At 37.1% G+C, this 21541-nt stretch overlaps 2 protein-coding genes across 2 annotated transcripts in view; one reads left to right on the top strand and one right to left on the bottom strand.

The window, feature by feature from the left end:
• The first annotated feature begins 1177 nt into the window (after window positions 1–1177).
• Window positions 1178–11877, top strand: Rab14 (RAB14, member RAS oncogene family). Its single transcript, XM_010602943.3, has 7 exons — window positions 1178–1269; window positions 2214–2267; window positions 3557–3734; window positions 7836–7902; window positions 10180–10267; window positions 10600–10630; window positions 11575–11877. Exons 1-7 carry the CDS (start codon window positions 1218–1220, stop codon window positions 11750–11752), a joined length of 648 nt encoding a protein of 215 aa, XP_010601245.1. The 5' UTR covers window positions 1178–1217; the 3' UTR covers window positions 11753–11877.
• A 4388-nt stretch (window positions 11878–16265) lies between these two features.
• Window positions 16266–21541, bottom strand: part of Cntrl (centriolin) — a 73317-nt gene continuing 68041 nt past the window's right edge. The window contains exons 37-42 of the mRNA XM_010602942.3: window positions 21024–21229; window positions 19897–20037; window positions 17833–18096; window positions 17606–17668; window positions 16640–16846; window positions 16266–16349 (exon numbers count right to left, since the gene is read on the bottom strand). Coding sequence (XP_010601244.1) covers window positions 16299–16349; window positions 16640–16846; window positions 17606–17668; window positions 17833–18096; window positions 19897–20037; window positions 21024–21229 — 932 coding nt within the window. The 3' untranslated portion in view covers window positions 16266–16298. The remainder of the gene's footprint in view (window positions 16350–16639; window positions 16847–17605; window positions 17669–17832; window positions 18097–19896; window positions 20038–21023; window positions 21230–21541) is intronic.

Below are 21541 nucleotides of genomic sequence, written 5' to 3'. Positions count from 1 at the left end.
ATTACTTTCCACATTCTAATCTCAAATTCCATACATCGTGACACTTGGCCATACATGTTCCATGAGAGGTTTCTTCCTCAGGATTATGTAAGATGGGAAATCTCTGAACTCAAAAGCCATACCACGGTGAGTTTATTACAGCAGGCACGTATGCACAGGGGAAAAGCTCAGTCTTCCTAATGGGTCAAACATGGGGGGCGACAGGGATACAAACATCCTATGTCCCAAAGCCTCGTCCTGTTCCTGCTTTTCCTTCAGTCAGGTCCAGATCACCTCATTAGGAAAATGACTTACAGCTCAGTGGTGCATTGCTGGGGTTTTATTTTTTTTTTTTTTTTTTTTTTTTTTTTTTTTTTTTTTTTTTTTTTGTACTGGGGATTGAACTCTGGTCCTTATGCTTATGAGGCAAGCAATGGAACCTCTGAGCTAAATCCCTGGCTGTGGGGCTATAATCTTTTAAAATATATTTTATTATATAAACCTTAAAATTTTTAAAGGACAAATGTAAGTAGTATATCCTACCTCTTAGAATAATATGTAGCAGACACTTAGTGTATTGTTATTCTACAAGTTGCATGTAAATTTAGCCATATGAAATTGCCAATAATAATTGACATCCCTTCTTTTTTTATCTATAAGAATTTTATGTGATTTAATCTAATTTTTTGTTATTTAACCTAATTTTAACATCAGAATGTGAAAGTTGGATCATGTTTGTAAGTTAGCAGTTACTTTTTATACCATTCTGTTTAAAAGCATTTCTGACAAGTGGGCTATCAGAAACTTAATTGATCAGTTATCAGAGAAGGGGACCTTAAGGGAGAGATGATTATAATGATGTTTAGCTTAAATATGTAAAGTTTTTCTTGTTTGTAGTTTTCCAGTCTAACATTTCTTTTTGACTATTTCCTGAAGTGAAATATTGGAGTTTGGGTTATTATATATGTTTTCGTATATTTCTATGAATAATGCATGAGAATGTTGAAATGTTCATTCAAGAGTATTTGTTTATTGATCAATTGGGGAAATACAGTTTTACTAACAATGTAACCAGCATTTTGTTTGTAATCAGTGTGCTTTAGGTATATTTATATACACATATGTATGTATCTTTACAGAACATTTATTTTTTTAAAAGGATAGCAGTGATAAATGTGTTTAACTTGTGTGTACTTTCTTTCTGAAGTAATACAGTTTTCTTTGTTTTTAGTGCCACCATGGCAACTGCACCATACAACTACTCTTACATCTTTAAATATATTATTATTGGTAAGTTTGTTTAACTTACACTCTTGTTCTCCAAGAACGTTGACATACAGAACATTTACATACTGATACTGAAACATAACCTCTACAGAAGTGAGCTGTCTGTCTCACTTTGGAACTAAACTTTGTTAAGGATAAGTGTACCTTTTGCATTGTGGCCCTGGATACTTCTGTGGTATAGTGCTGGGTTAATAATGGAAATGAGGTTAATTTCTTAGTAGGACTAATAACATATTCCAAAAATACTCTAAAAATGTACCAGAATTGGTAAAGAACGTTGTTTGATTCAAAATGTACATGTAATATAGTATTGTATAGTATACATAAAATTATTGGTATATTTCCCCTTAAGTTTCAAGAAGGTTCTGCTTATACTAAGTCTTGATGCTGTTTATCCATGCACAGTTGTAAGATTACAGTTGAAAGGGCCAGGAATTTAGCTCAGTGGCACCGCGCCTACCTCACAAGTGCAAGGTCCTGAGTTCCATCCCTGGTACTGGAAAAAAAAGAGAGATTACAGCTTACAGTCCAAATGCTTTTCAATGAATTCTTCAAATTGCAGCAATTTGCTCTAATGTTAAATATATGAAATTCTGTAATACTTTAGGCTTTTATTTTGATTTGTTTCTATGTAATATAAATTATTTTCTTCTATGAAATTCTACAAAAAAATACAAAAATTGAGAGGCAAGACAGAAGACCTAATGAGTCAAGCTTCAAAAATTCAGTTATTTTTGGGTGTCATATGCTACCTTGTTACTCTTTTCCTCTGTGCATGGGTGAAGAGGAGGAATTCATAAAACTTTGAAATAGCTTAAAATTTTAAAAAAAAGTATGCCAGAAACTTTTTCTTTTCCTCCAAAACTTTTGATATGGTAAGGGAAATAGCAATCATTGCATATAAAATTGAGAAATTTAATTGCCACTTCATACTTTTTTTTAAACAGGGGACATGGGAGTAGGAAAATCTTGCTTGCTTCATCAGTTTACAGAAAAAAAATGTAAGTTCAATATGTGAGGTAAAACAGTAGCTTTCTTTATTGTCACATTTTGATTTTTTAAACATTTTCATTTTTTTATGCATTTAAATATAGTCTTTTCCTATATTTGCACTTTTGCCCTAGGCACCATAATTTTTTAAATAGGTACAGATGAAATGAAATATTATGACTGGCATTTTAGACTGTTGACTTATGTGTGATATATAATCTGATTCACTTGTTGAAATTTTATAATGATAAAAACAGTGAATTTTTTAAATGTATGCGATAATGTCAAATTTAAATGTTTTATTACTCTTTCGTTTGTTACAGAAATTGATTATCTCATTGTAGGGCATTTGCTGCATATATAATTTGTTAACTCAGATGTATTTTTCTATGTTCAAGACCTGTTAAAATTCAGAGTACAACTTTTGCCTTGGGTGGCAGAGTAAGAGACCAATTTATAGTAACTGATACGCTAAATATACTTGAAGTTGTTTCTCTGTTGTTAAAATTATTTCTATGGCAGTTTTGTGCTGCTTACCATAGAGTTGTTTCTTTTTTATATACCAGGAATTGAACTCAGGGCCTTGTGCTTGCCAGTCAGGTGCTGTGCTGTTGAGCTATATTTCGGGCCTGTCATAGAGTTTGTGTATTATACCAGAGAATAGTAAATTTAGGTTTTGAGTAACCTAATTATAAGGAAAAGATACTCGTTCTATTGGTTTAGGCATATAGAAATTGTCATTTTATGATTGTAAGTATATATTAAATGTGACGATTTTCTTTGAAACTGATAATATTTTCAGGATAAAAATTTGTTTAACAACTCCTAGAGTCCTGAAACCATTGACTGACTTGTTATAGGTATTATCAGAAGACAGTATTATAGTGTTAATATTGTGAAGTTAATTAACATTTGCAGATTTTTTTATATCAAAGGTCAACAAACTCTATCCAGTGGGCTAAATCTGGTCATTGCCTGTTTTAATAAAGTTTTACTGGGACACAAGCTTATCTGTTTTATGTGTTGTCTACAGCTGTTTTGTGTTTCAGAGGAAGGTTTGAGTAGTTCTGACAGAGACCTTTTGGCCCACAAAAGTTAAAGTGTTTATCTTTTGGCTCTTTACAGAAGTTTTGCTAACCCTTACTCTAGTCCAGTCACATTTATTTCTCTGACCTCTAAATCTTCGCTGTGCCACCTCCCCAACTGGTGGAATTAGCCTCTAGCTTACAAATATTAGTATTGAACTCCACTAGTCTTAAGTTTTCTGAAAGGTGGGATTTTTTTTCCCCCATTCTTACAGTTATGGCTGATTGTCCTCACACAATTGGTGTTGAATTTGGTACAAGAATTATTGAAGTTAGTGGCCAAAAAATCAAACTGCAAATTTGGGATACAGCAGGACAAGAGCGGTTTAGAGCTGTTACACGAAGCTACTACAGAGGAGCTGCAGGTGCACTTATGGTGTATGATATCACTAGGTAAGAGGTGAATAACTTTTCAGCCTTTATACTTTACAATAGACATTTACATCTGGTTAATGTAGTTTCTTTTTAATTGATTTAGGCCTTTCTTAATTTGTAATTGGATGACTAAATTCCTTTGTAATTTAGCTTCTCTTAAGTTGCATTTATAATTCAGCTTCGTTAAGTTGCTGTGTAAAACAATATAACACGTTAATTTTCTTTTCTGAAAGTTAGTATGATTGAAGAAAAAATTTAGGAGATGGTGAATGGCACTATAGATGAACACAGTTCTGAAAAGCATCATCACTTGAACTGTTTGAGAAACTTAAATTGCCCAGGCCTCAGCCTCCTGAGTAGATGGGATTGCATAGGTGTACACCATGATGTGTGGCTATGACAAGTGATTTGTATGAAACTTTTTTTTTGTTGTTCACTTAAGTAGGAGGCAGTTTCTTGAGTCTGGTGTTTAGCATTAAAATTTCTTTCTGAAAATAAGGCCAGGCAAAGAATTAAATAATTTTTTTTTTTTAGACAGCATCTCACTATGTAGTTGAGACTGACCTGGGTGGAACTCACTATGTAGCTCAGGCTAGTCTCAAACTCACAGTGATCCTCATGCCTCAGCCTCTCGAGTGCTTGGATTACAGGTGTGAGCCACCATGCCCAGCTGGAATTAAGTAATTTTGTTAATTGGGCATAATAGACTATAAAGAGATCTTATGAAACACAGGACTTTTTAAAAAAACTTTAGTGGTGATTTATAGTAATACTTAAATTTTTAATTGTTCATTTGCTTAAATTCTTTTTTTGTCCTAACATGGATTGAAGTAATTTAAAATGCTACTTGCAGCAGGATTAAATTAATGTCACAATTGGGCTGGGGATTCAGCGCAGTGTCCCTCATAAGCACCAGGTTGAGTTCGATCCTGGGTACCGCAAAAAAAAAATTATGTCAACATGGCTATTTCTGGAAACTCAGAGCAGTTGATAAAAATTAACAAAACTGTACTATAAATGTTTGACTTTGGAAAACATGGAATATTGCCACTCCATTAGATTCTGTGCTGTTAAATAAACTTTCATATTGATGGAGAGCACAGTCAAAAGCAGCATGACTTTTTTTTTTGGATTTTTGAGACAGGGTCTCACTATGTAGTTGAGGCTGACCTGGAACTCACTATGTAGCCCAGGCTGGTCTCGAACTCACAGTGATCCTCCTGCCTCAGCCTCCCAAGTGCTGGGATTACAGGCGAGTGCCACCACGCCCGGCCAAAAGCAGCATGACTCTAGGGAGGTAGAGACAGGTGAGTGACACCAAGTGATAATTACTGTGAAGCATATTTCTATTTGGGAAATGCTTTGTACTTTTCCTCTCAAAAAGTCACAATGTACCTTAGCATGTTAGGATCCTGAGAAGTTACACATTCAGGAAACTCTTTATTGTTTGATGTTTCCTAAGTATTTTACTATGAGGAACCCACTTTGGGAAATGCTGCCTTAGAATAAAGATAGTGTCTTACTGTAATTATAGTACATAAAATCTCAGTACCTTCTAGAGCTGGGTGGCCTTAGCAAAACAGTGAGCCAAGCCTTACTGGTCTTCCCTGTAGCCAGGCAGTGGGCAACATGGAGTGAATGATACTGTAAGATGACTATTAAGGAACCTGACCATCTGTAAAGAACTGTCTTATAAATGAGTATGACATTCCTGAAGGCTCTGTGTAATTAAAAACCCCATACATTATTAATTTAAACATGATGATGTGTGCTTGAAATGTAATTTGGTTTTGCTTTTAAACATATCCTTTAGGCATAGTAAACACTTATGGTAAAATTTGTGTAATTCCACTTATGAAATACTCAGAATAGGTAAATGTAAAGGCAGAAAGAAGATTCCCAAGACATGGGGAATTATGCATATAGAGTTTCTCTCTTGGTCCTGTAAAATGTTCTAGAATTAGATAGTGGTGATTAATGCCCAACTTTGTGGATATGCTAAAAACTAAATTGTATACTTTAATATGGTAAGGTTTATATAGTATGATCATTATATCTCACTGTCGCTATTATTGAAAAAGGTACCTAGGCTATAAAGGTACCTTGAGCTGTACTTTAGGTGCCTTTTTTTTTAAAGGTGCCTTTTTTATTTTGACACTTTATAGTATTATTGTCACTCTGTGATTGTATTGACATTGATATTGGGGTCATGGTGCCATTTTTTCCCCCAGTTTTTTCTTTTGGCAGTCCTTGACATTTTGCAGATATGGTAGTTCCTGTTTCAGTAATAATTCTTATTTTTGATATTAACTATAATTGTTATAAGGATGCTTTTCTAAGTTGACAGCAAGCTTACCATGGCAATTTTTTGGCTAAATAAGTTTGATATATCTAATATCCACCCCAAAGTTAGGAATATTTTAGTACTCTTTTTTTCAGCACGAGTACTTCCAGTTAATGAATATTTGAATGACAACTGTATTGCCATAGATTTAAAGTTATAATTACGGTGAACTATAAACTAATAACAATTACCTGACTCATGGTAGAAGTAAAAGTACAGTACATGTAAATAATAATGTTTTATATGATCTTGATAATGCTAACAAAGGATGTGTAGGCTTTTCTTTTTACTAGAATGATGGTAGTTTATAATTCACCCCACTTCCTGTTTTGAAATTTTAATTCATCTCATTAAGTGTTTGGTCTTAACATTATACACAAAGAAAAACATTTTTGTTGTATGAAGTCACTGTCAACAAATATTGAACAGTGGTAAAAGCTTGTACTTTTATAAAATAAAATATTTGACCATTGTTTGCTTAGAAAATGTTAAAATGTTGGGGAAATAATGTGTGTGGCCTTTTTTTTCTTTTTACATTAAGGTGGGTAGTGACTTATGTACCGTATGATATAGTAACCCCCGCCATCTGAGTAGGGAACTCTTTGTTCACCACTGGAGAAAGATTAAATATTTGGAATAGTGAATATTATCTGAGCACTAGCAGCTGGAGAGCATAAAATATATTTGCAAGGCTAAACTAGAAACACTATGAGGAAAGGCTTTTAGGCCTTATTCTGATGTTTTAATTCTTTATGGGCTTCTGTTTACTTATTTTAAATGAACAAGATGGGTTAATGTTCTGTGGGTCTGCAAGTCAAACATTTTTAACTTCAGTTATCTTATTTTATCCCCTTTAGTAGATTTTACTCTGTGTAACATTGTACAGTGCAGACGTTCCTCAATTTAGTGATAGGTTTAGGTTCTGATGAACCAACCTATCATGAAGTAAAAAAATTACAAATTAAACTATCATAAGTTGGGGATCTTTGGTATTTGAGTTGGTTTGCTATTTTAGGGCTGATTGGGCAAATGAGCCAAATGAGTTTTTAAACTCTCCCTTAGAGAAAGGGGAGAAATAATGCCAGTCTGAATCCCCAAATGATTTTCACTGCCAGTAGAGTACAAAATTAAGATAAACTTTATTTTTTTTCAAATTAATTTTATTGGTACATTTAAGGTATACAATATAATGACATTCATCATTGGAAATTTGTGCCTTTACATAATCCATCTTAATTCTTATTTTTTCCCCATTCCCCTAGGATAAACTTTCTAATATGTAGCGACTTGAATTTCTAATCAAGTGTATCAAATGCCCTTTAAAGGCAGTTTTTATGCTTTGTAGTTAATCCTTTATTAAGGAAAGATGAATTATGTACCAGTTTACAGTGTGATTGTCTTGGTTTCTAATTGAAATTTGAAGGCAGATACAAAAATGTTTTCCATTGACTATGTCATTTGCTAGGCATTTTGATAGTGCTTGGTATATATTTTGTGATTGAAAATGTAGACAGTTTCAAGATCATTTTAATTTTCATTTCACATTGGAATTTTCTTGCTTATTTACTTCTGATACATTGTTAGCATAGCTGTTGGATATTGTTTATTTAAAAATGAATTTGGCTAGGATTTTGAAAATTGTTTGCATTTTTATACTGTTCTTCAGAGTAGTCAAATTTAAAAGAGTCTTAGGATCTACTTAAGCATATATTTTAAATATGTTTAACTAGTAATTGTGTGTGGAAGTCAGTAACTTTAAACTTTAACTTTTGCAGAAGAAGTACATATAACCATTTAAGCAGCTGGTTGACAGATGCAAGGAATCTCACCAATCCAAATACTGTAAGTTAAATAACATCTTAACTATATAGAAAATTTAAGGTACAAACTAACCCAAACAGGAAAGCCTTTTACTGGTGAGATTTTTGCATTTGACATTATGAATGAGAGGCTATTTTATTCTTAAATGAACTGAAGAAAACACTTTAGGTTTTATAGCCATTTTACCACTCCTGATTTTCATATTTTTGGGTTTATAGATAACATAAAGTAAAATGTTGAAAACACAAAAACTCAGTGTAGAGGGTCCATGGAGGAGTATAGTGAAAAAGTTAAAGCATATCCTTCCTGCTTCTTTTTACCTTTTGAAATCTCTAGATCATCAGGAGAAAAATCTCTTGACATCTTGTTCAAATACTATTGTCTTCAGACGGTTGCTATGTAGAAGCTACATATTTCTTATTTTATTGATGGTATTTTTTGTACCTTTGTATTACTAGTGTGCCATTTTTTGCATCCTCCTGAAGTACCTACATAAGGAATTGAGAAAGCAGTATTTTTCTTTTCCTTTCTCTTCCCACTTTTGTGTGTGTGTGTGTGTGTGTGTGTGTGTGTGGTGCTGGGGATTGAAACTGCGGCATGCTAACTACACATTCTACTTGTTCCAGCCCAGGAGGATTTCTTGCTTTGAGTGTCCTATTAGGCCATTGTCTCTTTACCAGACTGGATTCTAAAAATTTGATTTCTATTTAAGTGTCATTTTACTCTTCAAAAGACTAGCAGGCTATATGTAAACATTTCTTCCCCTTCTCAGTGGGCACTTGTTCATATTAATTGAAGAATTTTCACTTTTATTATACTATTTTGCAGAAAGTTCAGATGCAGATGTTTATTTAGTTCATTGGACACAAATTTTTGAGAGTGGAAAGCAAAGTGCTATAATTTCACATGAAAAAATGTAGTGGTGGAAACCTAGTCAAAGCCATTCTTTCATAATGTAGACATAATCTGTATTTATTGGCACAGGAAAGGAGTTGATGGTGTCCAAAATAAGCTTTATGTATAGATTCATGTATATAGTTTCCAGACCCAAGTAAAAGTTTAAAAAAAAATAAACTGTTGCCCAAGGCTACATACTTTTTTCTTAAAGTTTTGCAGGGCTGCCTTTAATTTTTTTTTTTTCTCGTTGAGTTTATTGGCACAGTTTAGGTATACACTGTAGTTACATTCATCACTGGGATCTTGTACCTTTACATGACAGGTCTTAATTTTGGTATAACTTCTAGTGTAGATAATTGCAGAAAGGATATAGGTGTGAAATGTTTTGCCCTGGATTTGGACCTGTTTCCTATGTGTCCCCCTCCCACATCGAGCAGCTACCTATAGATACACACACAGGTATTTGTTACTATTTGGTATAAATTTAGTCCTAAGAATAGTGTAGGGTGGGACAGTATTTGTAGGTCACAATTTGGGTTTTCTACCAAGGTTCTAATATTCTACCACTAACTTACTAGTTGGCTTTTGACAAGTCCCATTGCTTTATTTGAGCTTTAATTTTCTTACCCTGTATCCTGAAGGAGTTGAACTAGTGGTTTTTAATTTCTCAGGGGTTCCAGAATCTTTTTGAAAACCTGATGAAAATAATTTTCTTCCCTGGGGAATGTCCACGTTTATGATATTTTGTGCTTAACTTCATGGCATTCATATATTTCTTTACTCTTACTGAGAGAAATTATACTCTTGTTCTAGACCAGGTGTGAATTATGGCTTGTGGGATATGCTGGACCTACAGCCTGCTTTTGAATGCCTTGCAAGCTAAGAATGTTCTTACATTTGTAAGGGGTTGTAAACAACAACAGAAAACAAAAACAGCGGGAAAAAAAAAGGCAACAGAACATATGGGGTCCACAAACTGAAAACTATACTGTCTGTTCTGTGTAGAAAGTTGGTCAGCCCCTGGCCTAGGTGATTGCTAAGCTGCTTCTTAGTACCAATGCCCTTAGGATTCTAGTCCTGCCTGGTGGATAATTGCTAGTATTTGATTTCCTTTTTGGACCCAGTTTTTTCTGTCAAAGTATTGGATTTCAGAATTTGCATTGTTAGCTGGGCGTGGTGGCGCATGCCTATAATCCCAGCACTTGGGAGGCTGAGGCAGGAGGATCGCTATGAGTTCAAGACCAACCTGGGCTACATAGTGAGTTCCAGATCAGTCTCAACTACATAGTGAGACCCTGTCTCAAAAAAACCAAAAAAAAAAAAAAAAAATTTTTTTTTTTGCATTGTTAGTTTAAATGGTTCTTTTGGTTTTAAGATGTCTTTCTTTTGATTACAAATTAGGTAATAATTCTCATAGGAAATAAAGCAGATTTGGAGGCACAGAGAGATGTTACATATGAAGAAGCCAAACAATTTGCTGAAGAAAATGGTAGGTTTATTTTAATACTTGGCAGTCATACCTGGGAGAATTTCTGAGGAAGGGTAGAATTTTGATACTCCAGGTCTGACAATTTTGAAAAAAATGTAGAATGCTTAAAAAGTTCAAGAATGAGAAAGTGTGTTTCTGTTTCTGTGAAATTCATGTTAGTAATACAGTTATGTAAAACAAATACAAAGATGCCCTCCATCTCAATATCACATACTCTCATAAAATACTACGTTAAGAGTAGTGACAGCTGACGGAAACCTATTCAGATGTAACTGAAGAGAGCGCTCTGTTTGTTTGAAATGTCCTAATTAGCGTCTGAATTTTATTTTTAGGTTTATTGTTCCTTGAAGCAAGTGCAAAAACGTAAGTATAGCTGGAACATATATAGATCATGTTTCAGTTATATTCTGTTACTCAAAGTAGAACCCTATATATGTAAAAATGTACTATGTCTGTAATAGATACTATATGTGTGCTTACGCAGGAAGAATAGTAAGCAAAGATTCCTTTCTGTTTAACATTTCAATATAATGTGAATTTTTGTTACTTAAAATATTGTACTTTGATTATGCCCATTGATAACCAGGTTAATAAATGAAACTATGTCCACAGTGTTTGACGTTCACAACTGAAGTTGAGTTTGGCCTTTTGGGCTCAAGCTTGACTAACCTGTTCGTACATTTCTGATTATGTTAAAAAGCATGACTTGAGGAAATAGTGTCTAATTAGAAGCATAGTGAACATTTTCTAGTAGTTCTTCCCTATCCGTTACTGGACCCCTAATATTTCTGGTCATATTTCTTTATAGATTGAGACTTAAGTCCTTGCAGTGTGAGGGGAGGCTAACCTGTCTTTGTTTAGTCTTACACTGATGGTCCCAAGAGAACGGAAGTGTGAGCATGGCTAAGCATGACCGCGTCACCATCACGTGATGAGAACAGCACAGTTTATGCTTGGCTGATAAGATCCAGTTCTGGAATCCTGTGCCGCATGTTTAGAGACTATATTTCTTTTTGGAAAATGGCCTGTGTCACCTATCATAGTATATGTTAATGACTAGGACATAACATAATTATCCAGACAGGGTTTATAGAAACAGTTCTTAGTACTGTGTTCATAAGCTTTCCACCAAAATTTTCCCATGTTCCTCTCTTAGCTCAGTCTTCTGGTAATCTCTTATTAGATAACAGTGGCTAAGTTGAAGACATCATGGCAGTTGACTAAAGGTTAGCAAAAGGTCAGTGTGTAATGTCTTATTTTTTGCAGAAAACTGTGGTTCACGAGTAAAGTTATCATTTGCCTTTTAGGGGAGAGAATGTAGAAGATGCTTTTCTGGAGGCTGCCAAGAAAATCTATCAGAACATTCAGGATGGAAGCCTGGATCTGAATGCTGCTGAGTCTGGTGTACAACACAAACCCTCAGCCCCACAGGGAGGCCGGCTAACCAGTGAACCCCAACCCCAAAGAGAAGGCTGTGGCTGCTAGTGACCTCTTTGTTGTGGCCCCTCATTTGACCTTTCACCTCTATCTGTTGGAAGCAGTACTTTTTACTGCCTTGTTGTCTTCTGTACATCTTACTGGGTTTAATTAAAAAAGAAAAAAAGAAAAAGCTCTGTTGTAAAAACAGTTTAACACAATACTAAACTGCTAAACAACTAGATGTAATCAGGTTATCAAAGGCAAGTAGAGTAATAAATCTCTCCTGCATGGTAAATTTAGACTTTTTTTCCCCCTTGATTGTCCTTGTGATAGGTATGTCACCGATAATATGATTTAAACTGAGCACTGATGCTGGACTTGATGATTTTTACCTTCCCTCTTTTGCAAGGCTTTGTCTTACTGTACGGTTTAATTTGATATCTCCGGCCTTTCTTCTCATCTTTAACTGTACGAGTATGTCTGTTGTAGCCAATAAGTTCATTGCTGTGAAATGACTTCTGACGGTAGAGAATGGATTCTATAACTACTTCTGTTTTCGTTGGATAAATTCCATTGTGGGGTGGCATTTTTCTTCACATTTGCTTCTATCTTAGCCTTGCACAGGGAAAAATATCCATTTATCTTTTCTCTTGTGCTTAATTAATAGCTTTATTTTTTTTTACACCATTTTATCCTTTTCTCTTTAACAGAAAGTAAATATGTATAAAATTTGAAGGAACCGAACTAACAAAACATCTGTATATTATTTTAATGAAGAAAATAAATTGATTACTGGCATTGGGACAGTATAAAATACCAGTTTGTACAGTATGACCTATATGTGACCATGTTACTCCCTTTCATTTCACACAAGGAAATAGACACAACTGCAGCTCACAAGGAGTACCGTCTCCGCCCTTGGTGCTGGCAGTTTGAGGACGTGCTGGAAAGAGCTCCTAGCATCAGCAGATTAACACTAGCAGATTCTGTTCCATCTTTGCACTGTGGCTTACCTGCTGATTTTCTTAACTTTTCTTGTGCAATTGGCAATGTGCTAACCTGCTTTTCTCTTTTTGTAAACGTTTTGCATTACAGGCTGCATTCTTGCCTTACTGTATAGAAAAAGAAAAAAGGCTGGGTTTATTATTGCACATTTTAAGCTTTTATACCTTTATCTTCTTGGAATGGTCAGATTCTGAACCAGATAGCCAGAACCACATGTCAGCTGTTAAGGGATTTTAAATTGTGCATTTTTAACATTGTAGTGAAAAAATCCAGGGTTATCCCTTGTGTTGGTATGAGGGGCTGTTTTATGTCATGTTGGCATAAATCGTTTTGCAAAAGGGAAAGTGTTCTAATGGTGTTTCAGTGTTTGTGCTGATAAGTAAGTTACACTTTGCACTAGGTGGTTTGGCCACTGGAAGAATATGCATTGCAAGAGAATCTTGAGACCACAGACATTTGTTTACTAAGTTTTTGGGTTCGTTGATTTCTAATTGAGTGTATGGTTCAGTGGCTGGTAGTTGGGAAGTCACCTGAAGTATAGGACAGGTAAACCTAAGCGTATCAGTTCAACTGCTGTGTTTAAAATACACATTTAAAATCCCTCTTTACAGACACTAAAGTAAAATTACATCTCTCTGGGTTATAAACATGTAGTTCCAGAGTATTGTATAGTCAATGTTAAATAAAGCCAAAACTGGAATGTGCAGAAAATAGGATTTGGATGGTTTGTGGACTCATCTTTATTTTTGTCTTTAACTTTTTAAAAAATAAGATTCCTGGAGTAGATTGATATGTTCTTTTAAAAACTTACAGTGATCCATTTTGCTTACGCTGTTGCATCACTAGGGATCACCCAGGGACCATGACCTGCTGGTGTGTGTATATATTTACAAAACAAAACAAACAAACCACCTATTGGGACATAAGGTAGCAATCACAAACTGAAAACTTCGGCTTTAGGTGCAATACCCTGATTCCCAAAATTACAGTGGGTCTTATTGTTTTTGTGACAGAAGGATTTATTCAGACTGCTGTACTCTTCATTTGATGTAACAAAATGCTATTAATCTAAATATTTGTAAATAAAGTACCTGTATCTAGATTAAATTAAAACCGGTTGCATTATTTTCTGAACTACAGTAGGATTTGTTTTCTCAAGGTGAACAGTTATCTGGTGTGTCAGGTGGTTTTTGTTTTTGTTTTTTGTTTTTTTTTGCAGAACTGTGGTTATTCATGGTATGGAGAAAGGTCTATGTACATAGAAGAAAAAAAAACTACTGAGTAATTGAGCTAGTTTTGTTCTTGTATTTGCATTACCCTTGCAGTGTTTCCAGTCACTCTGCTTTAATTTGTGGTCCTCGCAATTTGTACCTGATAGTGTTCTCTCCCTTGACTATTTGGAGGCACATCCTACTATTTGCATGTGTAATCCCCTGTAATAAACTTGGGTGCTCAAAAATAGAGGAGCAGATCATCATATTGTAACTTGTGCCAGACACTAGGCAGAACATTTCAGAGAGAATGAAGTTCTCTTAACTTTTAACCCATGAACAGTTACTGCTTGTGTCATTGGTTCCTCTGGATCACTTGGCACGCGTCATTACTGCAAGGTCTCCGGTTAGTAATTGGCACTCGGTAATGTTGGTGCATGCCAGAAGAGTGTTCAAGTATTTTTCATAGATAATAAAGCGTTTGATACAGTAACCTTAATTGGAGGGGGGTATTGTTTTTTGGTATTCGAGGCTATAAAAAAGTTATTTCAAAAAAATTTTTTTTGAAATCAGGCATTTGGTTCCATATACTGTATTCATTAACTCACTTATTGCATAAAGTTTTTGAGAACCTTTTTGTTCATATATTTAGGTTTTGTTTTTTTTTTTTTTTTTTGGTACCGGGGATTAAACTCGGAACCTTGCACTTGAAGAGGCAGGCGGCAGAACCACTGAGCTAAATTCCCAGCCCTATCTAGTCTTTTTAAACAGATGAATTGTTCAGTTTACTCACCTGAAACAGAAGCAAAGACCAAATCCTTTGTGTTCTTGTTCATATGGGCATATAAAGGGTGTATGTGGCGGTTTAGAGAAGACATTTTACCCTTACTTAGCATAGGCCTGGGAAATTTTGTCCTTAACATCACTGTGAATAGGCCAGCACTTGAAGCTAAGATGTGAGAAAGTGAAATGAAGGCAAATATAAATATAAAAGACATGTTTTATTTTGGAAATAACATACTATACCAGTTATAAATTGTATGTCACTTCTTTAGTCTTATTGGGGGGGAGCTTTTTTGAGACAGGGTCTTGCTATATAGTTAAGGCTTGCTTTCAACTTGTGATCCTCCTGCCTCAGCCTGCTAAGTGCTGGGATTATAGGCATGTGCCACCACACCCAACCTACTTTTATAGTCTATCATAATTATCCTGTATTTTAATGGTTTAGTTCTAGCCACACAACTTTTTAGGGACATAAAAGTGGAGAGGGATTACTGTAGTGTGTCCCTGTGATATGTATAGTGCTGGTTATGGCTCAAAAGCAGTCCAGTGGCCTAGAAGACAGTTCTTGGGAATATTTCTGAACTTAGTCTATTACATAGTTGCCCCTTAGTAATTACTGTTTTGAAAGAAACAGATTATGGAGGTGATCCATGAAATATAATAGTCTGAATACTTTTAATATGAATTGATCACTGGGCAGTCTCCAAAGTACTAAGTATTCCTAATTTTCACTGAAGAGTTAATATTTTGGCCAAGGCAAAGCATGTGAAATACAAAGGTTTTATAATGAACACTAGGAAGTAAAATTACTTCAACGTCCAAGTAAAAGATGGAAAATCGACATGATTGTTATTTTCTAGGAATTAAGATAACTTGGTGGCTTTGCTACAGAATGATGTATGAAATATAAAGTCAGATGATAGATAAAATTGATTTTATCTTTATTTTCATACAAAAATAGATTTTTAAGTAGACTACAAAAATCTGATACTATAAATGAAGGGCTTTAAATTAATGACATTCTTTATCTTTGAAAATAGACAACAGTGTATAGATTCAAATAACAATCAGAATCAGCACTGGCTTTATTAAACAAATATCAATATTAAAAAAAGGCCGCCTAGATCCATGTTTTAAATTATATACAACTATTTCCATGCATAGAAACGACTTGTAAAAACCTTGGCATTAATGGTACAGACACAGTGAGCAGCTGTGGACTTTGAGCATCTTAATCTTGCTACAAACCCAGTGGCACTCCCATTAGAAGTTACTGAGGTGGTACAGAAGGTATTTCCTCAGATGCAGTGTAAGACAGTATTCTTCATCTTGGCCGAATCATTCTTTTTCTACATTAAGAAAGGTAGAGAAGGCAAATTAATACTGAGAACAGCTTTAACAAAGCTAAGTGAAGACAACAGCTGATACATTAAGTTACAGTGTGCTAGCTAGCTACCACTGAGCCACATCCCTCACTCCAGTTTTAAAATGAACCACAACAAAATGACAGAAAAGGTTATTTTCATAAGGCTTAGAATACAAGCTCTTCCAGCTCGGCGCCATCACGATCTCTAACATACCCGGTGAGCAGGAAGCTGGTGATGGCCTCAGTGTCAGTAACCGACTGGTGGTTCTGGCGCGCCATGCAGTACGTGGAAGGAGCTCTGAAAGGAAAGGAGATAAAATGCTGGGCTCAGCAGCATCCAGCTCCAACCTGATTCAGGCCTGGATGACAGTCACAGACTTGTAAACGGTGCTAAAAACCTCACCCCTACCCACTTGTCCTCCAGTATCTGTTACTTTGCCTCTGGATCTCCTGAACTCTTGTCACCTTCAGCTCCAAAACAGCTCTTTGTTGTCTTGGCTGCACAACCCGCTGTTACTCAGTATATATAACCCTGCTCCCAGGTACTTCCCAGGTGACATTTTAAACCCTTGAAGGGTTTTCTCTTACCTGACTTGGTCCAAGTTGAGAGTCCTCTCCAAGGGAAGACTCCAGCTGAGAAAGACTAGGTGATGACGCTGAATCTAGAGAGGTGCTGGTGACCAATTCCCCTAAAGCATCCACTTGTCTCCTCAAACTGTGTAAAGTGCCTTCGGTCTGCCGCTTTCCTTTGATTAATACTTCTGCTTGCTTGGACATACAGTGTCGAAGTTGGGCCTGAAAAACACCATGGTAACGAAAGTTTAAACAGAATCCGTGCACCAGAACCATTAACCAGCTTCTTCATATTTAACATCTGATGGGCAAATGTGACTCAAGACTGCTGAAAATGCTTCACTAAAAAATTGTTTTTTAAAAGGTACTAGAGATGCTAGAGGTACTAGGACAGATACTCTGTGTATATAAGCTTTAATCATTTGTGTTGTCATTAACTGGAAATTGTACTCAGGCCCATTCTCCCTACTATAACAGTGTTAGGATTTCTACATCCCCTCAGCAGCCACACCCCAAAGATGATGCTCAAGCTTTCTTTGCTAGTATTTCTGATCTTTCCCCCAACCACTGAGTTATGATGTCCTTGTTTTAGCAATGTGTCTCAATTTCCTGTCCCAAGTACTTGAGTCCTGTTAGTTTTAGGTGAGGTACAAAGCAGCATCACTAAAGAACACTGGACTTAACACCAGAATGTGTGTGTGTGTGTGTGTGTGTGTGTGTGTGTGTGTGTGTGTGTGGTACTGGGGATCAAAGCCAAGGTCCAAGTACCCTACCACCGAGCTACACTCTTAGCTCTAGAATTTATGATTTTGAACACTGACTGCCATTTACTAGCTATGTGATGTCAACCTCTGAGTTTCTGTCATGTGATCTATAAAACTGTTGCAGCAGAGTGTGAAAGCGGCCTTGAATATAAGAAATTTCCACATTCTCTCCATAGTGCTAAGTAGCTCATATTGTTTTGTTTTTTTAAAGGGCAACCTTGAGTCGGTCTTCACGGTGCCGCAGTTTCTCTCGCAGCGCTTCTCCACGCCAGTGCTCATCCTTTTACAGAAAGAAAAGGGAGACATCAATAAGTCACCAAGTAGCATCAATGGGAACCAACCAGCCTCCCTCTTACCCTGGCACCCCCCAAATCTGTTTTTAGCTTAACTTGGGGAAATGGGAACCAAAGTATCCTTTTATGAAGCCCACGGAAAAATCCTTACCATCATACGAACTTGGGAAAAGTTCAGTTTTTCTTCAAAAGGTCTGTCATTCACTGCAAATGGGAAGTTCTCTTTTAAGCTCTCCAATTCTTCTAGGTTTTCATTTCTTTCCAAAACAGCTGCTAGATCTGCTGGTAGTTCTGGAAGAAACTGATTGAGGTTCTTCAGGCTGGTTCTGATTTCATCTTTAACCTCACACTTAAGTGCCCTCATTGCATCACTGATTTCCATTTGTCTTCTTTCCAGATCTTTTTGGTTTGCCATCTAAATAGTAAGTTGGTGTCAAACACCATTAGTTCAGCTTTGGAACTTAACTGAAAAGTGAGCTGTTGATGAGTCCCACTCTCATTTCTAGTGTACACTACCAGTATGATTCAAGGCTATGGCAGCAAACCTTTTAGAGCTTTCAATGACAGAAACAGCTGATGTGGTTTACCACCAACTTAAGGCAAATCACATAAGTTCTCATCTTCTATCAGCTCACTTGGACATGGGAATATTACTTTCTGCTCAGAAGTACGATCTGAGAATTTCTATGAAGCACCTTAGTGGTACGTAGCTGGCAGCTTATCAAATGAAACCCCAAATAAGATAAGGACCATGAACTGACACAAGTCTTCAGTGACCTGGATTATAAATGTGAATGCTGGAAGGGACCAGTCAGATGCTTTCATTCTATAGGGAAGAATCTGGTGACCCGGGCAGCCTAGAGGCTTGCTAATGTGTCACAGGCTGGGTTTAGATTACTTTATGTGGCTCACCTCCTACAGCGATTTAGAAGACACGATATTCATATCTATATTCACATCTACTGAAGTGCTAATTGCCCTAGAGGCATCTAGAGTCAAGAGGCTTGTGGCCTTCAAACAACTTTTTAAAAAGACATTGTTTTAGGGCGGGGGATTTGGCTCAATGGCTCTGCCTACTGCCTCATAAACATAAGCACAAAGGCCTGAGTTCAATCCCTGGTACCCAGGAAAAGACATTGTTTTCTTGACTCAAAGGGTGGGGGGTGTGGGAGCACAAATGAAACTGAAAGGCCATGTGGGGTGGTCTTGCAAGGCTGACCCAGTGGCCACAGCAGCTCCCCTGGAGTGCAGGGACGGTCCAGATGCCAAACACTGGTGAAGGGACACCAGCAGCACCCTAAGCTAGAGACAGCACGAACTGCTTCTATGCTCTCTACCTGGTTACACTACATGATATCAAAGATTTCCCCAGGGCCATTTTTTCCTTGCCTTAGAGGTCTGGCTTCTATAGACCTATTTCTGACATAAAACTAAACATTTTAACATAGATCTCTCAGCCATGATTTCTTTCTGGTATTGGGGATTGAACCTGAGACATTCACACAGCTACATCTATAGCCCTTTTTTATTTTGAAACAGGATCTTCCTATAAATTGATACATTGCTCAGGCTGGGCTCAAACTTGGGAGTCCTCCTGCCTCAGCCTCCCACAGTGTTGGGATTATAGGCTGGTGGGGCAGGATAAATTTTTTTTGCTAAAATTATCATTTTTTTTTTCTTTTAAAATAAAAAAATTTTCTTGAACTTAAAAGCATATTTTAAAGCATTTTTATTCAGCAGGTATATGTATAATCTTTTTTTTTTTTGGTACAGGGGTTTGAACTCAGGACCTTGCACTTGCGAGGCACCACTGAGCTAAAATCCCTGGCAATATGTATAATCTTCTTAAGAATGAAAAAAATAGATTTAACTTAAATAACTTTTTTTTTGTGGGGAGGAGTTACTGGGGATTGAACCCAGTGCCCTGAACCACATCCCTAACCTTTTTCCATTTTTTATTTTGTTAAGTCACTAAGATGCCCCAGGTGGGTTCAAATTTGTGATCCTCCTGCCTCAGCTTCTCAGAGTGCTGGGATCACAGTACCACTCTGCCCAGCATTAATAAACATTCTTATATAATCAGCTTTTTCACCATTTCCATAAAGAAGTACTCCTAAAGGATATCTGAAAATAACAGAACCTGCCTGAGCCCTGGGGGATGAGTGCTCACTGACCACTCCTGCCCCATGCTGGCCGCAGGGCTCCCAGCACACACCTGTTTCTTGAGCTCCAGGTACTCATGCTGCATCTGGTTGAGCTCCTTCATCAGGCGCCTGGCCCGCTCATGGTTGTCTTGGGCTACCAGTTCGATTGTTGCCATTTCCTTCTGCATGCAGTTGTTTTCCTGTTTTTGCTCCTAGCGCAGAAGAGGAAAATGACCCTCTTATCTAACAGGTAGAGACTGTTGCTGAATTACATACTTCCTAGCTCTGTAACTTCATCTCCTGCCTGAGTCTTCGCTTTTCTAGCTATCTGCCCTTTGGCAATAGGTGCCACAGCTGAGAGTATATACATGCCAGATTCTTAGACCAAAGTCTGTCCTAGGTGGGAGCATGACCTCTGATAATAAGTTACTTTTCCTTTCTGAGCCTACAATGTCTGTAAAATGGGAACAATAATATCCATCATTATAGAATTATTTGGAGAATTAGTTTTAGACATCTACATTCTATCTTCACACTCATTTTCTCCATCACTAGTTGTAGAAACACATGTAGTTTACAGTGCCTTTTACCCAAGACTGTTAATCCCTCCAGACAGTGCTGGCAGAACCTACCCCGTGCCAGCCCACTGCTCACCTGCCTCTCCCCAGTTTATTTCAGATTAAAAGCATGGTACATTTAGCTTTCTGGTTTTAGGATAATGATTAAAGCTAATGCTGACTGAAAAGCCCAGAACGAGAAAACTTGAGGGCACTGCCTGTGGCTGTGGGAAGATGTCTACCACTCTCTCCAACCCCTCTGCACAGCGGAAGCTCAGTGAGCAGCGTGCACTCTCCGCTCTGTGTCGTCAGAACATCGCCCAGCCAGCAGCCACAGCACCTCTGGGACTGCAGCTGGGTCTTAGGCAAAACTTACAGTGGGCTTTGGAAACGAATTATGCAGAAATACACCACCACCAACAGGTGGGCTAAGAGCCAGACTGATGGGTGATCTGACTTTCTCTACAATGAAGTGGTGTTGCAGTTTAAAATTTAGTTATATTTTTGGTACCGGGGATCGAACTCAAGACCTTGTGCTTGTGAGGGAGACATGGGTGCCAGTGAGCCAAATCCCTGGCCCAGCAGTTGAAAATTTTAAATGTATTATTTCCTCAGAAACTGCTAGTACAGCTGGTACTCACAAGCAGGGTTTTCTCTAGCTGGCTCCGCTGGATCTTCAGTGCGTCCTTCAGGCTGGCCACCTGCTTCTCAGCTTTCTTTCTTTCAGTCAATAACTGGTTCCTCAGGAGGCTGAAGTCTGCCCTCATAGAGTCTGTCTCTTTCTGGAGAGCCAGCAGCTCACTTGACTTTTCCATTAATTGCTGCTCCCGCTCTGAAAGCTGCCGTTCTGAAACCAGCATTTTAGTGAGTCTGGCCAGAGGCCCTGGGATGGCAGTGGGAAGAGCATTCCTCCCTGTGCAGGCAGACTGAACTGGGGATGGCATCCACTGGGGAGCACCCATTCTGGTGCTTTCCTGCATAACCGAGTGTCACAAGCTAGAAGTACATGGTTCCCAGAGGGCCTGATCCTATGTGACAGACAGCAACTATCTTCCCTTCGAGTCTGTGAGGCCAAATACAGTCCCCACCCTGAGGTGCAGGGAACATAGAATGCTGAAATGTTCCCTATAAGGCTTGATTTTTTTTTTTTTTTTTTTTT

This window comes from Fukomys damarensis, unplaced genomic scaffold (assembly GCF_012274545.1).
Source record: "Fukomys damarensis isolate Sample0158 unplaced genomic scaffold, DMR_v1.0_HiC HiC_scaffold_36, whole genome shotgun sequence".
NCBI lineage: Eukaryota > Metazoa > Chordata > Mammalia > Rodentia > Bathyergidae > Fukomys > Fukomys damarensis.
Note: the sequence above shows the minus strand (reverse complement) of the source record. Positions and strands in the feature narration are given on the sequence as shown.